The sequence below is a fragment of the Chenopodium album genome, chromosome 10, assembly GCF_948465745.1.
Source record: "Chenopodium album chromosome 10, dcCheAlbu1.1, whole genome shotgun sequence".
NCBI classification, from domain to species: domain Eukaryota; kingdom Viridiplantae; phylum Streptophyta; class Magnoliopsida; order Caryophyllales; family Amaranthaceae; genus Chenopodium; species Chenopodium album.
Window position 1 is genome coordinate 10,816,359 of NC_137843.1, and position 20,288 is coordinate 10,836,646.

Sequence of the window (20,288 nt, forward strand, 5' to 3'; positions counted from 1 at the left end):
CCATGTCATGTCATATGTGCTTATCAAAATACAAGGCTCCCTTATTAGGATCATACCCAACATTAACATCAAGAAGTTGATAATTTCCAAGGGTAAATACCTTGTCGTCCTTTCCGTTAAATATTAGCAGACATTGCAAGGTTGAACTTGGAACCTTATACCACATATTTTTCTCCTCAATCTCTAGCAAATAATTCTCGAACTCAAATCCTATAACAGGCGGCCTCCCATTTACAAACTTTCCACTGTCGTAACAAATCTCAAAATGTACGTCACCCTGGACCGTGTATTGAACCGGAGGACCGAACAATTGCACCATCTTCTTCATCATGGCGTCGAAAGTCTCTGAGGCTAACCAAGTTGAGGCGGTGCCTGAGTCTATGATGAAGCCTCTTGTCCCGGATTCCGACATCTGGAATACTGATGGTGGCACATCTAACCTCTCATTATTCACTCCGATGGCAAGGACTTCAATATAATAAAAATCATAGTTGGGGTTTGTTAACATTTTTACGGGTTGGCCTTGGATCCTTGCTTCAGAACCTAATAAGATTACATTGATTTGACTTAGGTCACTTCATATGCAGTACAAAAACTAGGGGTCATCTGCGTATAGTTGTCTTGGGAGAGAGTACTCATTGTTGTTTGCACTTGAATTTAACACTTTGTGTCAACTAATTTTTAAGAAATTAATCAAATTGACTAATAAGTAAATGGATGAATTATGTTATAAAATTTAAATAACTTATCACTTAATTATTACTAGTGGTTAAGTTTTGTTGATTAATTTATCTATTTATATAGTCTAATATCTAAATTGCGTGCCAAAATAATGTGTTACAAGTAAATAAAACGGAGGAAGTAGATATTATTGTGAATCTAACAAGATCCTACTTTGATTTATTTTTTCTTTATTGATTATTGTATGCATAAGGTCAAAATTGGTCAAATAAGACCATTAAATTAGATTTGATATGATCAGAAAAATTAAATTTTGATCAGATCTGATCAGAAAAAATAAGTTCAGATTAGTTTAGAAAAATATGTTTAGCTTAGATTAGGTTTGTCAAAATATGATAAATTAAACAAAACTTAATAATTGGCTCGGGGATCAAAACCAGAGACCTACGACAAACCTGACATTTGCAATGCCTTTATGGTTCATTTACATACTTCCTCCATTTTTAATAATTGACTCGTTTGACTTTTTCACTATTTAAATAATGGAATTAACCGACGTGTTTTAGTTTTGTTTTAAAATAATAAATTTTATCAAGAAATATATTGTGAAATAGATATTAATATAAGATTTCATAATATCAACTTTTTAATATATATATTTTTTTTCAATATTTAAACATATATATTTATATTTAAGATCAAACTAATGTAATAGTATATCAACATTTGTATGAAATTTGGTAGTGTCAATTATTTAGGAACATAGAGAGTAATTAAGAATTAGAGATCACGTACCTATATATAATCCCCGGCGATTTGGTGGTGTCAAGAAAACTGCATCCAAACCTGAATTGTATCAATATCTTAACATAACTAGTTCTAAATATGATTCGTTCCATAGACAGATATCCGGTAGCCCAGTCTTTATCTGCATATGTAATATCAAATACACACCTTGTTGTTTGGTCGCAACCTTTAATAAACCATTTGTACTTATAAGTGTTACACTTTTGCTGGTCATTACAGCTTATAATTTGATAGCTAGATGATCGTGTTTGGTTAAAGTACGAGGATTTTGGTTTATCAATAGGCTGGTTGCATTTGAACCATGACAAACTACTTCCTGTGTCAAATAAACCATACACCGATTGTATAGGAGTACCCATATTCATTTTTACTATGTGTCCACGTGTGTCTCGATTATAACCTATTGAACTCACTGTATTTGAGGATGTCGACGATAATTTTGAAAGATACCATGTCATGTAATGGTTTCGATCTAAGGTTATGTTTGTTTCGATCTAAGCTTAAGCTGATGGTTGAGGCCCAGGAATATGTTTTATACTCTATCATAAGCTGATGGTTGAGGCCCAGGAATATGTTTTATACTCTATCAGTGATGTTGTTGGCTTCGAGTACTTCAGTGTAGAGTGGTGATTCGGGAGATAAACGTGGGATTAATGGTGCGATAAAGCCTTTAGTTAGAGGGGGAAAGGAAGCTAAAGAGATGATTGAAAATATGGTGAAAGATAGATTGTTGGAAAGCATTTTGATGCAAAGTAAAATAGCTAAACTTATTGGTGTGTATTTGTTTTAAAGAAAAAAAAAAAACTTTTAAGTGCATATTGTGAAAACAGCTTCAATTGATACATTTATACACTAGTTAGTGATCACTTTTAAAAAAATGAAATGGAAAGATTCAATTCATTTAAAATGGTTCATATAATCGTATTTAAAAAATCAAAATGTATCTATGTTTGATTTCCTTAATTGAATACATTAGTTTTTATCACAAGATAATATGGTATGGTTTGTATAATCATATCCAAAAAATCAAAATGTATTTGTGTTCGATTTCCCTAATCAAATATATTATGTTTTTATCTCAAGGAAATATGGGATAGTTTGTTTAATCATATCCAAAAAGTCAAAATGTATTTGTGTCTGATTTCCCTAATCAAATACATTATGTTTTTATCTCAAGGAAATATGAGATAGTTCGTTTAATCATATCCAAAAAGTCAAAATGTATTTGTGTCTAATTTCCCTAATCAAATACGGAGTATACTGCATTTTTATCTAAAGGAAATATGGGATGGTTCGTATAATCATATCCAAAAAAATCAAATATATTTGTGTTTGATTTCCCTAATTAAATGCATTATGTTTTTATCACAAGGAAATATTGGAGTATGAAAATCTAAAAAAGAGGAAAGGAATAATAAAAAATATGTATATAAGATGATCATCAAACGGATTTTGTAGGGCCAAGTAAGAAGCTAAACCAGAGTATATTATTGTAGAGAAAGTAGTTCATTTTCACACTGTATTTTGGAATTAAGGTTATGTTTTTTTTCATCTTAAATTACTATCAATGGACTTAATCATGTTATTTCTTAAGAAGTATTTAATTACACCTACCAACGTATAACATATTGTTTTAAACAAAAGATAATGACTCCCTCCGTTACATATTACTCGCAATAGTTACTATATATACATGGCCTGTACATATTACTCGCAACAAACTTTTTTCTTTTCTTTTATGGTAAGTTTTTTTGTACATTACCCTTACTTTTTTTAAACATCCTAATTAAACTATTGATTTTATCTTATTAACTTAAACCCTAACATTGATTAATTAAACCATTTATACCAAAATCATTCCTCTCCTATCTAAATTCATCATCACCCTCATTGGCAACTACCACCACGACTACTACCACACCGATCTCCACTCTATTTACCCAAAAATTTCTTTCTCTTTGTTTATCTCCCCCGATCTCCACCGCAGTCATGGTGATCGCTATCGTCGTCGGAACTCATTGCCGATGTCCCGTTGTTGTTTGTCGTCAGAACTCGTTTTCTCTCTCTCCTCTTCTTGCTGTTTTGTCATTGCCTCTAAAGCTTAAATTTTAAGGTTTTATGGTCAAATTTAACCATGAAAACTCTAGTTCTAGAGTTTTGATGGTTAAATTTGACCAATTAAAGTTAAATTGACGATAGAGAAGACATTAGTTTGTCATTTACATCCATTTTGTCGATTCGTCGGTTCGTGGGTTGTGGGTTTTGAGGTTCTAGGTTCGAGTTTGGGGTTATGGGTTCTAGGTTCGAGTTCGGGGTTGTGGGTTCAGGTTTTTGGGGTTCAAGGTTCGAGTTCGGGGTTCTGGGTTCTGGGTTCTGGGTTTTGGGGTTCTGGGTTCAAGTTCGGGGTTGTGCGTGGATTCTGGGTTTTGGGGTTCTGGTGGTGGGTGGTTTCTTGGTACTAAGTGGTGGTGTTGGGTGGTTTCATGGTGCTAGATGGTGGTGTTGGGTGGTTTCGTGGTACTAGATGTTGGGTGGTTTCGTGGTGCTAGGTGGCGTTGATAGGTGGTGTTGATAGGTGGTGGCAGTGTTCGTGAATTCATGGTGTTGGGTTGTGAACTTTGATTTATTTATTTAGGTTGGATTAATACTTAAATGTATACCCTTATTTTTCATTAATCATTCTTTCAATATTTTGCCTAGGAGACCGCAATCTCCTAGTTTGTTGCGAATAATTCGTAACGGAGGGTGTATAAAAGATTAGGGGATATAGGGCATATGGTCTTTTCTAAATACAAGGACTCATTGTTACAATCATACCCCAACATTAACATCAAGAAGCTGCAAATATCCAAGAATGGATATTAAGGACTTTGTTTCAAATACTATTAAACAATGCAAACCAAAGTATTTGTAGTTTCCTATTGTTCTCCATAATTCACCCTCTTCAAACTCGTAAATAAACCATTCTGGAATTAAAGTCCAATTATGGGCTTCCCTTAAAAAATAAAAAAAAAAATTTAAAAAAAAAAAAAACACTAATGTAACAAATGTTTGTGATTTATACATAAAGATAAGTATAGTCTAATTCACTTTGACTAATGTTTGTAATTTATACATAGAGATAAGTATTTGATTCTATTACTACGTAATCTTAAATGGTTAATTAGTTATTAACTATGATTATAGGAATCAAAACTCAGGCGCTGTTCTATTCACCTATTTCAGGAATAATAAGTTCAGATAAAGGTTAATAAGTTCTAATAAGTTTAGGAAATATAAGTTTAGATAAGTTGTGATAAGCGTTAATCAAGGCTACCCAAGTTCAATTTATAACAAAAATAAGTTGTAATAAGGACTAATAAGTTCAGATAAGTTCAAATAAGATCAAATAAGTTTTGATAAGTAAAAATCAGGTGAATAGGAATTATACAATGCTCCACTAGCTTGAACATTATTACACAAGTTTCAACAATCACAATTTGCATTCAAGTAACTCAAAATTAAATCAAAACATTACATTAGATAATAATATATTGGTACATAATTTATTTAATTTTACTATATAATTAAAAAATTCAATCACCAAATAAACAAATTAACGAATTCGATTTAAGAATTTAAACTCAATTGAAACAATGAATAGTGATTTAACATTAAAATTAATTTTATCCAATATTCGATGAATGAAAAGAGGATATTTTTATTTAATATCTTACTCTTACTTACTAAAAATTATTTTTCTAATTGAAAGTTATTGAAAAATTAAGGGATTGTTAGGCATTTTTTTTTTTTTTTAAAAAAAACACAAAACAAGAAAAAGGTGTTTCCATTTTTTCTGTTGCCAATTTTCAAAATTATCATAATTTTAATAAATTTGACTGATTTTTTTATTTATTATATGACATATATCATATGATTTTGAAAAACAGAAAAACCAAAAAAAGAAAACTACGGTGATACCAAACGAATGTGTTAAGCTTTTAGTTTTTAAAGACATGTCAAGAAATCATACAAAATACTCTTTAAAAAATCATGCCATTGAACTGATTTCATCTCATAATAGTAATATTTTTGAAAGTTAAAAGATTTTATTTAAAGCGAATGTAATAATTTAGATATAATCCTTTTTTAGAGTTTTTTTTTTTTTTTTTCAAATACTTATAAAGGGAAATTTTTTAATGTAACATGGTTAATTAAGTGTCCTATCCTATTTTGCCTTAAATAACATGTACTTTGTAATAGATTGATAAGTAGAGAGTTGAGGTGAGAGGGACAATTTTTTTTTTAGGAAAGGTGGGGGGGACATGATTAAGAATTGAGTGGTAGGAGTAAAACCACGACAAAAATTCAAATAAAAAAAGAGATGACAACGCAAAATAGGAAGGCTCTTTTTTTTTTTTTTTTTTTTGAATCGAGCAAAATAAAAATTTAAGAAAGGAAAAAGATATATGCAGTTAAAAGTGGAAAGAATAGACAATAAATAAACATTTATTACACTTATATTTACTCGTGAATTGTCGATAAATTTCCAATTTAATACTAAAAAAGGAAGGATATTAAATGCTTATATGCAGCCCTAATGGCTAATAAATAATAAATAAACTTTTTGAGGGGTAAAATAGTCAAAACACTATAATATTCCATCAAACATACAGACGTTTAGGGTTTTATACTTTTATTCATTCACTTATTAAATTGAAATAATCGACCTCCATTCTCCACGCATCACTTGATCACTGTATTGCTCAGATTTTTTATTATTATTTTTTTTCTGGTTTTTATTTTCTAAATATTGATTTCATGCGTTTTTGTACGATTGTTATATTTAATTTCTTTAAGCATCACTGTATTATTCTGATTTTACTTGTGTTTGAACAATTTTGTTTTCATATGTACCGTTTATAATTTGGGGGGGGGGGGGGGGGTTCCTGCTTAATTTTTTATTTTCTATCTTTTGTCAATAATCTGATCAGCTTTGTTCTGCCGATAAAATTGGGATTTGTTCTGTTGATTTCGTCATTTCAGGACCTGTTCTTTTGAGCTTCTAGCAGAGCAAAGCAAAGTAGATTAAAGCCGAGCCGAGCAGAGTAGAGCAGAGCAGATTTTACTACTACTACTACTACTACTACTACTACTACTACTACTACTACTACTACTACTACTACTACTACTACCACTACCACTACCACTACCACTACTACTACCACCACCACCACTACCACTACGACTACTACTACTACTACTACTACTACTACTACTACTACTACTACTACTACTACTACTACTACTACTACTACTACTACACCACCACCACCACCACCACCACCACCACCACCACCACCACCACCACCACCACCACCACCACCACCACCACCACCACCACCACCACCACCACCACCACCACCACCACCACCACCACCACCACCACCACCACCACCACCACCACCACCACCACCACCACCACCACCACCACCACCACCACCACCACCACCACCACCACCACCACCACCACTACTACTACTACTACTACCACTACCACTACTACTACTAGTACTACTAGTGCTACTGCTACTGCTACTGCTACTGCTACTGCTACTGCTACTGCTACTGCTACTGCTACTGCTACTGCTACTGCTACTGCTACTGCTACTGCTACTGCTACTGCTACTGCTACTACTACTACTGCTACTGTTGCTGCTACTACTACTACTACTACTACTACTACTATTACTATTACTATTACTGCTACTGCTACTGCTACTGCTACTGCTACTGCTACTGATACTGCTGCTGCTGCTGCTAACTACTACTACTGTTGCTGCTACTACTGCTGCTATTGCTACTGCTGCTAACTACTGCTACTGCTACTGCTACTGCTACTGCTATTGCTACTACTACTGCTAACTGCTACCACTGCTATAGCTAACTGCAACTACTGCTACTACTTCTACTGCTGCTACTACTACCACTACTGCTATTGCTCCTACTCCTACTGCTACTACTACTACTACTACTAACTACTACTACTACTACTACTACAACAACTACTACTACTACTACTACTATAATAATAATAATTATTATTATTATTATTACAACTACTACTACTATTATTAATACTATGGCATTATTATTATAATCATTTAATATTATTATTTAACATTAATTATTATTATAATAATAATTATTATTAAATATTATTTAATTATTATTTTTATTATTATTATTAAAAATTAATAATTATTATTTTTATTATTATTAAAAATTAATAATTAGTATTATCTTTAACTTTTAGTTATTATCTTTAAATACTTATTTTTATTATAAAAAATCAATTATTATTATTATTATTAATAATAAGTATTATTATTATTACTATTATTATTATCAAATATTAATTATTATTATTAATATTATAATTATTAATATTAATTATTATTGTTAATATTATAATTATTAAATATTAAATATTAATTATTATTATTATTAAATATTAATTATTATTAATATAATTCAATATTAATTATATATTAATATTATTAAATATTTATTATTATTATTATAATTCAATATTAAGTATTATTTTTTAGCAGAGCAGAGTAGGGCAGAGCAGAACAAAGCAAATTGAAGCAGAGTAGAGCAGCTCTAAAGAACGAGGCCATAATGTGCTAACTATATAAGAAGATCCTAATTTGAATTAGATTGGGAATTAGTTATAACTCTGAGCAAAATATGAGTTTGTTCTAGCCTTCTAGGGAAAATGTTGAAAAATCCAATTAACTAAATGCCCTAAATATAGTGAATTTTTAATTTGTTTCATTGTGTGTAGTGAATTTTTAATTTGTTTCATTTATATTGCTTATTAGTTGAGTTTTATTTGTTGATGAGTAGTTGTTGATTACAGTATTAATTTTTTGTTTTTCTTTAGAATTTATTGATTAGTATTTGTTGTGTCCAATTAGTATAATACTGAACTTTTTTTTTTTGAGACGAAGAATTATTTTTAATTTTGTACGGCTTGTTAAACACTACCTTCGAATCTCTAGTTATCTCCCGGAAAATAAAATATGTTTTACGAAATTACCCTCATCACCACCTCCTCCATTTTACTACCCACATTACCTTTTTTTTTTAAACGAAGCCCCAATAGGACAAACTTACTCATTAATTAAAAGCAAATCGTTTGAAAGCAATTTACTCAAACATTAGAAGGAAAGTGCTCCTGCCAAACAGCTTTATCAACTACCCAAGGAGGCACATGGGCCACCTTATTACCCCCATGCGAACCTAGCTCCAAGAAATTGAGGAACAAGATTCAGCCAAATGAAAAATATCCTCTAATAAAAGATGATAACTGCTGCACCCAACTACATGGTTCTTCAAATATTTAATTATAATTTCACTATCATTTTCAACCTGCACATCAGAAGTTCGTTGTCGGAGACAAGGTTTGTTTTTTTTATTTATTTTTTTATTTATTTTTTTTTAAAAGAAAAAATCTACAATGGGTTAAAATGCCCTTTTTTCCAAACATCAAGGTGGAAATGCCTAGTTATTTCGAACCACCTTCTGGGTGTTCAACATTTCTGGGCGGTTCGGGTGAAATGCCAAGAAATTTCAAACACCCACGCGGTAATTTGAAAAATCTTGGCATTTCAGCCTACATCTGTTGAAAAAATTGGGTCGTTTAAGATAAGACTAATTCAAAAATATCAAAAGGCACGATTAATCCCCCCAAACCTGATGTCTTTGGTCCTTAAAAGTATCTAACGGTCTATATATGATTTTTGCAGGCGAGTTCGACAGGAAATTCCAAACTCATAACACGGATAAGTTTCAAGTGGCATTATGAAAAAAGAACTTTTGTATTATAAAATAATAAATAAAATAAAAAATCTTCTCATTGCATTTTTCTACCTTGGGTATGTGAGAAGATATTGTTGGTTTTGTTGTTGAGCAATTCAATCTCCTTACTAGCTGAGATGCTATGTTAATTACTTGATTAGGATTTTCGAAAACCAACTTTAAGTTAAGATAAAATAATTTTTTTATATAACAAGGATAAATACGTAAGTTTAGGTTATTTTACGGGCGTTATTTGGAGATTCGAGGGCGATGTTTAGCTTTTCACTTTGTTATTAGTACAAGTATAAGTTGTTTTAGATTTTTATTCAAAAAAAAAAAAAAAGTTGTTTTAGATTTGTCCAGATTCATTTGAATTGATTTTAGAGTTGTCAAGATTCTGTTTTCCAATTGACTGGGATAATGTAAAAATTTTCAGGTTGCGCGGGACTGATCCGCCACTGATTGAAGATGGGAAAACAAAGGATGAGAAAGGGAAAGGTTAAGGAAGATGTCAAGCGCGAAGAAGGTGGATATAAAATATTTCTACAAACAATAAAAGGTGGTTTAGAGAATTTTTATAGCGAATTCTACTTCGTTGATCTGAATAAAGTTGAAGTGGTAAAATGTCCTCATGTTCTAGAAAAGGAGGGAGGTTTGAGTTCTATGGTAAATTTGGGAACTCGGATCTACCTCATTGGCAGTATCGATAAAGGTGAAGTCCAAGGTCGAGGTCATCGTGGCACATCGTATCTAGATTTGAACAATAATCAAGTTGAAGGATGGAAATCAGCTCCTCATCTGAAACCGTTAATTGGTAGACCTTGTATACCTGGTTGTGTTGCCTTTTGTGGTAAGATCTATTTATTTCAATTTGGGGTGTGTTTTTGTCCTAAACTCAACCAGTGGGTTAAGCTACCTCTAACCCCCGGTATTGATAATTTATTCTCCCTATCTAAGCCCTTCCTCTCCGACTCTTCCAATAACCGCTTGTTATTGCACTATGCTCCTCTCAATCACCTCTACGCGTACTATCCTGAACAAGCCCACTGGGAACTACTTGCCGATAATGTGAACTTTTTTTGTGGACTTATGGTCATCAAGTTGTTCATTACGACGGCGTCCTCTTTTTTTTTATAATATTCCCTCATTCACCCCTCGTCCGAATCCTGAGTATAACGTCATAGATGCTGCTTATGATGTTGCCACAAAACGCTGGTTGAATGTTGTTCTGTCATCTCCCTTTGATCCCAAAGTTAGGAAATGTGAATTCGACGCTTTTCTTAATTTCGGCAATGGGATCATGTGCCTGGCTAGTGGCTACCTATTCCTCTCCGGCTATTGCGCCATACTACACCTCTCTTTTTACCGCCCTTTTCAAAATCCACCGCAGTTCTTGTCAAGACGTAGTTGTCACTCCCATTTCTGTCAAAGATCACATTGTTGATGATAACTGCGTATTTGGTAATTATTTAGCTATATGATATCCTGCTCTATGTTTTTAGTCATTAATTGTATATTATAGATTTGTTGGCTCTATATGAAGCATAAATTTAAGTAATAGGAAAATTAGGATATTATAGTCAGATTATGTTACTGTATGTATTTTGATATTGCATGAAAGATTGTGATTTCAATCTTGCCTAATTAATGTCAGATGTTTCATGCATTTTAATGAATTGTATTTAGGATAAAATAAAGTTAGTAGAATCAAATATATTATTATCCAAATGACCAAATCCTTCCACCAAAAACCCATACCACACGATCTTCCATGATCACTCACACAATGTTTATTTTTTATTTGATTACTACTTGGCTCTAATCTGTTCACCTTATTTCCACTTATTTCAAGAAAAATAAGTTTAGATAAAGGTTAATAAATTTAGATAAGATAAGTTCAGGAAAAATAAGTTCAAATAGATAGCAATAAAGAGCTACCCAAGTTCAACTTATAACTAAAATAAGTTCTAATAAGGGCTAATAAGTTCTTATAAGATCAGATAAGTTTAGAAAAATAAAAATCAGATGAATAGAACACATCCTAATCTTAAATGTTTAACTAGTTAGTAACTATGATTATACTCCTTCCGTCTCCAAAACTTTTACCCTTTTGGACTGATTTCGCGGTTATTAAGAAACTTAAATAAAAACATAATGGAAAGATAAATTTACATGGGTTTGTAAAAAAGTAGATAGATAAAGTATTAAAAATACATGAAAAAACAAAATTTTATATGAGAAAGCTAATTTTGCACAAATATTATTGTAAATTGGTGGGTATTTTAATGCAAATGAGTAGATTATTTTGGGACTAAAATTAGGCCAAAAGGGTCGAAGTTTTGGGGACGGAAGGAGTAGATCGAACATTATTACATTATTACCCAAGTTTCAACAATCACGATTTGTATTCAAGTAACTCAAAATTAAATCAGAACATTACATTAGATGATAATATATTGGTAAATTATTTATTATTCAATTTAATTTATCACATGGTAGGGCATGTTGTCTTTTGTAAAAACAAGAGATTATTATTAGGATCATGCCCAACATTGACATCAAAAAGAAGCTGATTTCCAAGAATGTTTAACAAGGACTTTGTTCTAATTATTTGTAAGCACTCCGATTTATTTCCATTAGAGAAGGCCATAATCCGCCACAATTTACTCTCCTCAAACTCAAACAATGAATTACCAATGTCGATTCCGATAATAGGCCTCTTCTTCCATGGCCACCAATTGTTTTCAGACTTTACTCCATTGTCATAACAAATTTCGAAAACGAAGTACTCTGTTGGAGGACCACGTAACTCCTCAATCTTCTTCTTTAAGACGTCGAAAGCTTCTGAGGTTAGCTCTGTTAGGGTGGTTCCCGAGTCTACGATGAAGCCTCTTTGTCCTGACTCCGACATTTGGAATACTGATGGTTTCACGGCTAAGTGCTCTCCGTTCACTTTGATGCCATAAACGTCAATGTAGTAGCTGTCATAGTAGTCGTTTCGTAACATGTTTACGACGTCACCTTTGAGGTTTGCATCACGACCAAACATTACGGCGTTGGTGGCTTTTAAGTCACTTGAAATGCAGTATGAGAACTTGGGATCATCTGGGTATAGTTGCTTTGGTAGAGCATACTTATTGTTGGATGCACCTAAATTTACCAGTCATGGATGAATAAATTCACAGATTATTAGTTTTATCATTTACCTCAAAATTTAAATTGACACGTTTTGATTTTGGACACTAATTATACTTTAGTTACTTTAACTGTTTAATCTTTAAGGAAAAAATAGTTATATGAAATCTTAATTTTAAAAAACAAAATATATGAAATCTTACATATTGAAAATTACAAATATAAAAACTTAAATTCTAATTAAAGAATGTTTATACTAAGAGTTACAAAGCAAAAGTAAAACATATGGATATTCCAAGTATTTCATGTGGACACAAACTGGTTTAACTCTTCAAAAGTCGGATTAGGCTTTTGGGCCTTTTGGGTAATTGAACCAATCCGTGTACCATTTCAATAGTGTACAATATTCAAAGATCAAATTCAATTACCTTTCGGGACTTATACTTTAAATGTTAGATTCGTTTTAATATTTACTTTATTAATTTATTTTTTTAATAAAGTTTATATTTTATAATTAAAGATAAAACCGTTGTTTAAAGTTATGTACTGATAAATTTGTAACACAGAATTGACGCAAGTAAAAAAAAAAAAAAAATAGAGGAAGCATAATTCAGACCAGTCCAAACCTCAAATATAAGCTTCTAAATAAAGCCTAATTTGGGAGGTCCAAACCTCAAAAACAAGTTGGTCCGGAATCTCAAGCCTAGTTCGGACCAGTCCGAACCTCCAAGTGCGAGCTTTTTTTTCTCATTAAAAAAAAAAAAAAAAAAAAAAAAAAAAAAAAAAAAAAAAAAAGAAAAAAAAATTGGGATTGTAGAGCACGTACCTATGATCCCCATCAATTTGATGCTGTTGTCCCAACTACATTCAAACATGTATTGTACCAACACATGATCTTTAGGCCAATCAAATGTGATGTCTTCGGTAGCCATCTCTCCACAAGCATTAGTACCATCTTGATATGTTATCTTAAACTCGCAATTATCTCCTAAATCATCACAACCTCTGATAGCTCTGTTGGCAGCAGTGTCGCACAATTGCTTATTACTACACCTTATGGTGCTATAGGTGACTGATTGCGTTTGGTTAAACCACGGAAACTTCGATTTGTATGCACGATTGTTACATTGGAACCATGTTAAACCACTTCCTGTGTCAAAACTGGCATGCATCAATTGCTTTGGCTTACCCAAATACATGCTCATTACATGCACGCCTGCATCTTTTTTAAAGGAGTATTGGCTTTTTTCGTTTGGGGATACTGATATTCTTGAAAGAAACCATGTCATGTAGTGGTTTTGATCTAAGGTGATGTTTTTTGCTGTTGTTGAGATGTTGTTGGCTTCGAGGATTTGAGTGTAGAATGAAGATTTAGGAGACAATGGTGGAATCAATGGTGTTTTAAGGCCTTTAGTAGGAGGATAAGAAGCCACAAAAAGGACTAGTAAGATGGTGAAAATTAGAGTGTTAGCAATAATGGTTGTATATATGAAAATTAAAAAAATGTATGATTTCTTCAAATGTCATAACATATTGCGGAAACATGTATAATGTGTACACAATAAATGTTTTTTGTGTTTGATTTGGTAGAAAATCAAATACCAATATTATATTTATGATTAAGAGTAAGGAAACAAATCGTTAATAATTGCATGTAACAATTATTGTCTGTATTATTGGTCAACTGAAGACTTATTTTAAGAGGAGACTTTTGTTATGCCAACACATATAATATAGTATTGGAACTAGATTTATACAAAAGTAGATGTGTTAATTCGGATATCTGAGTAGAGTTTAGTGAGTTTAGGTAGGTCAGGTCAGGTCTGTTATGTTCAAATTTGAATCATGCTAAATTATTGTGTCCATGTGAGTCAAAATTTGAATCGAATTTTAATTGGATAGTTTATCAATCGAGTTAGTCGGGTCAGGTTTTGATACCACTATATAGAAGGGACCACGTGTAGGAAAAGAGAAGAGAGAAAGAAAAAAAAAAAAAGAGGCCCAACACATACATAGTCCAAGCAACATTAGAAGCAATTGGTCTAAGTTGCACCCTTGTGCAGCTATTCTACATGCACCACCGTCCCAATAAAGAAGCCTAGTTGCAAAACTCGCCCAAAACGAAAACGCGACCTAAACCCTCATTTTTCAAACGCAGCCCACTCCAAAACCATCAATTTACAACCGCCATATTTTGATTTTAAATTTATTTTTTTGAACAAAAACCGTTTTACTTCTCATTAATTTTTCAAAAATAAAATTTTGCAATTAATTTCTCTGATTTCTCTTTCCAAACTTCATTCTCTCTCCTCTACATGATTTTACTTCACTAAAAATTTAAAAGTCAACAATGGATATACGAAAAGTGATGGAAAATCAAAAGGATTATCCCAAGAAAAAGTAAATTTTTACTGATTTTTGTCCGAATTTATGTAAATTTTTTAATCTGAATTTTTCGAAACTCTGTTCTTCAAAAAATTTCTGTTAATTAGTGAATTGATGTTTCGATTTTATGAAAATTGTTTAGATTAGTTTGTATTTACATTTATTTCACTTGTTTTTGTAGAAAATTGTTTAGATTAATTTTAATGGGTGAATTCCTAAAGTAACGCAAGTTTTTCACTTATTTATGTATATATTCTCTTTCTGAAATGCATATGTTCATATATTTTATGCATATGTTCATATTCTTTATGCATGTGCTCATATATTTTATGCATATGTTCATATTCTTTATGCATGTGCTCATATGTTCATATTCTTTATGCATTCACTAAGGAAAACAATCAATATATTCATATTTTAAATGGTTATGTTCACTTTTTGAAATGCATGTATTCATATATTTTATACCTATGTTTACTTTCTGAAAAGCATGCCTATGTTATATATCTATTCTGAAATGCATGTGTTCATATATTGTATGCCTATGTTCGCTTTCTATATTCACTTTTAGGGAACCTAAGCATATGTCATATTTTGCTTGATTATGTTCACTTTCTGAATTCATATATTCACAATTTTTATGCGGATGTTCATATTTTTAATACTTATAATGCGTATGTTTCATAATCATTTTATTTTTTATTTCTTCTGTTTTTTATGTTCATAGTTAAAGGCCTTATATTCATTACCTTTGCTCTGTATGTTCATTCTGTAAGAGGAATTTATGGAAGATTTTATTGATTTGGTCAAAACTATGGGAGGGTATTGTGAAAAACTAGGTGAAAAGCTGAAGCATGCAAAAGAACTTTTCCCAAAGAACCTTCTTTTCAAAACTATGGGAGATTGAATTCATTGAAGCTAACAAAAAATCTAACAAAATGCAAAGGAATTCAAAATCAGATAAAACCGAAATCAGAAAAAATGCAATCAAAATTAATCACAAAACCACCACATAATAAATCAAAATTCATACATAGATCAAATTGATCGAACCTAAGAAAAAATTCACCACCTAATTGAATAAGGAAATTTTTAACAAAAAAAAAAAGAAAAAAAAAAAGAAGGTACCCCATTGAATATTACGAAGTATCCACCTATAATAGTTATGGGTCTTTAAATTAAGCATTGAAATACTCCCTTCAATTCTTCAAATTCTAGAAATATTTTTTATTCCCCAATTGAATTTAGTAGATAAAAAAATAAAAATAAAAACTTTGTCATTAGATCTAGAAGTAAAGATGAGGAAATTAGAAGTGTGAAGGAAGAACAAAAAGAAGGAAACGAAAATGAAGGTGACGGTGAAAACGACAGTCAGAAAAGCAAAGGAGAGAGAAAGATGACCAGATTAAGAGATAGAAAGCTTAACCCACTAAGGGCCTGCCCCACTCCATCAGAAGCCAGCATAAAATAGACCCTATTACATTAGAGTTAGACTAAAGTGGGCTTTATTTCATTCAGTAAAGGCTGTGTTTTGTGCTCTTGCTAGAGCTGGCAATCCTAACCCTACCCGAATGACCCGACCTGAATCACTTGACCCGTGACCCGAAAATGTAGATTTGAAATTAACCCGAACACAAAGTTGACCCGACCCTACCCATACCGGACCCGAAGTAGAGTTGACCCGAACTTGAACCGATACCCGAATTGACCCGACCCGAAATGGACCCGATACCCGAAGTGACTCGAAACCCGAAGTGACCCGACCTGATTTTGACCCGAAGGGACCTGAAACCTGAAGCAACCCGAATTATATCCGAAATGACCCGATCCAAAATTAACAAATACTCAAAATGACATAAGTGATTTAGGGCTTAATTATTTAACCCAAATAAATACTTATCGAAATTAACCTAAATTAAACAATATAGTATTTTGTATATAAAATTGTTGAAAAGTGCGTATAATTTAGTACTCGTAATTCATAAAGAGTTCCATTTGATTAGGAAGACTAGTTATTGTTATTATTACTATTACTCTTAGTTTCTTCTTTTAAGTGTTACATTGAATTTTTTTCCACCATTCACTTTAATTAATTTGAATTTTGACCAATTTAATGATAGTGATCATACATATGAAACAATACAGTCTTGAATATATAATACTGTTGGAATAATCAGTTAAATATATAATTAATATTCAACTGTTATATTTTATACTTATTGATAATTATAATATATTATTGGTCAAATTTCTACATCGACATAGACAAAGATTGACCTGACCTGAATTGACCTGATTCGAACTCTACCAGACCCGAATTTGACCTGACCCGAACTTGACCCGATAATTTGATCCGAAGACTGACTTGACCCGAATTGACCCGACTCGAATTACCATTTATCCGAAACTAAACCGAAACCCGACCTGACCCAAACCCGACCCAAATATTAATTGACACGACCCGAATATTAATTGACCCGACCCAAACTGACCCAACCCGTACTCGACACGAACGACCCATTTACCAGGTCTAGCTGTTACAGCTATTATAGCTGCACAAGCATACAGCTAAGTAGATGCGTTAGAAGAGAGGGATAAAAACAAAGTAACACACCATTACGTGTTTAACCGGTTTCATATAAAGTCCAACGCATTACACGGTCCAAGCAACATTAAGAATAGATAAAAACAAAGTAATCCACTATCACGTGTTTTGACCAATTACCATATGTCCATATCATAGTTATTATTTATAATACCAATCTATATTATTAAGTACTCCGTATTAAACAAATATTTCCTTTAACAAAAAAGTACCAAACAAATATAGATTGGCATCAAAAATTCTTTGTTGGTATAGTTGTATTACAACTATTCAGAATATTACTATCATAGAACTATTTCAATTGAAATGTGAATACAAGATTGTTCTATCTTTTTCCCTCATTTATAAGCTTAGCCTGTTGATTGAGGCCTAGAAATATGCTTTATACTCTATCATGTTCGACCTATGTGTCACATTGGCTCCGATACTATGTTAAAGGATCAACTCAACTAAAACCTTGAACTGATGGTTGAGATCCAGGAATATGTTTTATAATCTGTCAGATATTGTATTATTATCCAAACCTTTCCACCAAACCCTCACCGGATCTTCCATTGCTACTCACACAATGTTTGTTTTTTTTATTATATTACTACTTAATCTTAAATGTTTAATTAGTTAGTAACTATGATTATAGGAAACGGAACTTAGCTTGAACATTATTACCCAAATATCAACAATAACAATTTGTATGTATCCAAGTAACTTAAAATTAAATCAAAACATAACATTAGATAATATGTTGGCTTATGCTTTATTCATCAAACTAAATTTTCAAATGGTAGGGCATGTTGTCTTTTGTAAAAACAAGAGATTATTACTAGGATCATGCCCAACATTGACATAAAAAAGAAGCTGATTTCCAAGAATGCTTAACAATGACTTTGTTCTAATTATTTGTAAGCACTCCAATTTATTTCCATTAGAGAAGGTCATAATCCGCCACAATTTACTCTCCTTAAACTCAAACGATATATAACCATTGTCGAGTCCGATAGTAGGCCTCTTCTTCCCGGCCACCAATTGTTTTCAGACTTTACTCCACTGTCATAACAAATTTCGTATATTAAGTACTTTGTCGGAGGACCACATAACTCCTCTATCTTCTTCTTCAACACCTCGAAAGCTTCTGAGGTTAACTGTGTTAGGGTGGTGCCTGAGTCTACGATGAAGCCTCTTTGTCCAGACTTCGACATTTGGAGCACTGATGGTTCCAAATATAAGTACATTCCGTTCACTTTGATGCCATAAACGTCGATGTAATAGTAGTCATAGTAGTCGTTTCGGAACATTTTTATGACGTCGCCTTTGAGGTTTGCATCAGGACAAAACATTACAGCGTTGGTGGCTTTTAAGTCGCTTGTAATGCAGTATGAGAACTTGGGATCATCTCGGTATAGCTGCTTTGGTAGAGAATACTTGTTGTTGGATGCACCTGAATTTAACAGAATCATGGATGATTAAATTCACATATTACTTGTTAGTTTATTATCATTGCATTTCAAGTTCTAAGTTGTTTTCGTTCAATTTTAGTTGACACGTTTTGATTTTGTACACTAATTCTACTTTAATTACTGTACGTGGTTAACTGTTAAAAGAAAAATGGTTATTTAATGTGGACACAAACAAGCCCGGACACAAAACTCTTCAAAAGTCGGATTAGGCTTTTGGGCCTTTTTGGCCAATAGAACCAGGCCTTGTACCATTTCAATAGTGTACATTATGTAAAGCCCAATATCAATTTCCTTTCGGGAATTATACTTTAAATGTTAGATTCGTTTTAATATTTACTTTATTAAAATTTAAATTTTTTAAAATAATGTTTATATTTTGTAGTTAAAGATATAAACGTCGTTAACGTTATGCATTGACAAATGGTTAGAAAACAGAATTGATTGCAAGTTAAAAAAATGAAGGAAGCCTAATTCAAACCAGTCCAAACCTCAATTTAATTAAGCTTCTCAAGCCTAATCCGAGCTGGTCCAAACCTCAAATACATACATGCTGGTCTGGAATCTCAAGCCTAATTCAGACAGGTCCGGACCTCCAAGTGCGGGCTTTTTTTCACATTAAAAATTAAAAAATAAAAAAATAAAAAAGTTGGGATTGCAGAGCACATACCAATGACCTCCATCAATTTGATGTTGTTGTCCCAACTACATCCAAACATGTATTGTACCAACTCATGATCTTTAGGCCAATCAAATGTGACGTCTTCGGTAGCCATCTCTCTATAAGCATTAGTACCATCTTGATATGTTATCTTAAACTCGCAAATATCTCCCAAGTCATCGCAACCTCTGATAGCTCTGTTGGCAGCAGTGTCGCACAATTGCTTATTACTACACCTTATGGTGCTATAGGTGACTAACTCCGTTTGGTTAAACCACGGAAACTTCGATTTGTATGCACGATTGTTACACGAGAACCATGTTAAACCACTTCCTGTGTCAAGATTGGCATGCATCAATTGCTTTGGCTTACCCAAATACATGCTCATTACTGAAAATTTTATCATACACCCGCATGGTACACCCGGTCAAAATACAAGACTTGTAAAAAATGCGGAAAGAACATTGTATATTAATAAAAAGAACATTGTATATTAACATAAAGTACATGAGAATCCCTTGATCTAATGTACTGATTTGTTAATTATATTCCAAAATTTGATTTATTATTTACACTCCATCTTATAAATTACTGTTGATTAAAAAACTTTCATTTCTTTGTATGGAGAGAGAAAGTGGTTTTACATAGAGAGAAACAATGGAAAATTATAAATTTCAAAGTGATTTAAAATTATTATGGAGTTGTTTCAATGAATCTT

At 32.2% G+C, this 20,288-nt stretch overlaps 3 protein-coding genes across 3 annotated transcripts; all 3 read right to left on the reverse strand.

Moving 5' to 3' along the window:
• Window positions 1-10: 10 nt before the first annotated feature.
• Window positions 11-1,702, reverse strand: LOC145564797 (protein ASPARTIC PROTEASE IN GUARD CELL 2-like). Its single transcript, XM_081624995.1, has 3 exons — window positions 1,636-1,702; window positions 1,477-1,527; window positions 11-543 (listed from the first exon to the last, which is right to left on the reverse strand). The coding sequence occupies exons 1-3, from the start codon at window positions 1,700-1,702 to the stop codon at window positions 11-13; spliced, it is 651 nt and encodes a 216-aa protein (XP_081481121.1).
• A 10,119-nt stretch (window positions 1,703-11,821) lies between these two features.
• On the reverse strand, window positions 11,822-18,013 carry LOC145564798 (protein ASPARTIC PROTEASE IN GUARD CELL 1-like). Its single transcript, XM_081624996.1, has 4 exons — window positions 17,983-18,013; window positions 17,346-17,405; window positions 13,295-13,909; window positions 11,822-12,483 (listed from the first exon to the last, which is right to left on the reverse strand). Exons 1-4 carry the CDS (start codon window positions 18,011-18,013, stop codon window positions 11,822-11,824), a joined length of 1,368 nt encoding a protein of 455 aa, XP_081481122.1.
• A 377-nt stretch (window positions 18,014-18,390) lies between these two features.
• Window positions 18,391-19,958, reverse strand: LOC145564799 (aspartic proteinase nepenthesin-2-like). The gene is made up of 2 exons (XM_081624997.1): window positions 19,580-19,958; window positions 18,391-18,893 (listed from the first exon to the last, which is right to left on the reverse strand). Exons 1-2 carry the CDS (start codon window positions 19,956-19,958, stop codon window positions 18,391-18,393), a joined length of 882 nt encoding a protein of 293 aa, XP_081481123.1.
• Window positions 19,959-20,288: the final 330 nt, after the last annotated feature.

What these genes read in the sequence shown, in the direction of transcription:
- LOC145564798 (XM_081624996.1), bottom strand. Translation starts at nt 18,013, where the DNA reads ATGGAAGATCCGGTGAGGGTTTGGTGGAAAG. An exon ending in TCGTGTCGAGTACGGGTTGG is followed by an intron (nt 13,910 to 17,345) that starts GTCAGTTTGGGT and finishes CCATCTTACTAG; the next exon opens with TCCTTTTTGTGGCTTCTTAT. An exon ending in CAAATTGATGGGGATCATAG is followed by an intron (nt 12,484 to 13,294) that starts GTACGTGCTCTA and finishes TGGTAAATTTAG; the next exon opens with GTGCATCCAACAATAAGTAT.
- LOC145564799 (XM_081624997.1), bottom strand. Translation starts at nt 19,958, where the DNA reads ATGAGCATGTATTTGGGTAAGCCAAAGCAATTGATGCATGCCAATCTT. An exon ending in CAAATTGATGGAGGTCATTG is followed by an intron (nt 18,894 to 19,579) that starts GTATGTGCTCTG and finishes TGTTAAATTCAG; the next exon opens with GTGCATCCAACAACAAGTAT.
- LOC145564797 (XM_081624995.1), bottom strand. Translation starts at nt 1,702, where the DNA reads ATGACCAGCAAAAGTGTAACACTTATAAGTACAAATGGTTTATTAAAG. An exon ending in GGTTGCGACCAAACAACAAG is followed by an intron (nt 1,528 to 1,635) that starts GTGTGTATTTGA and finishes GATACAATTCAG; the next exon opens with GTTTGGATGCAGTTTTCTTG. An exon ending in TCGCCGGGGATTATATATAG is followed by an intron (nt 544 to 1,476) that starts GTACGTGATCTC and finishes TAATCTTATTAG; the next exon opens with GTTCTGAAGCAAGGATCCAA.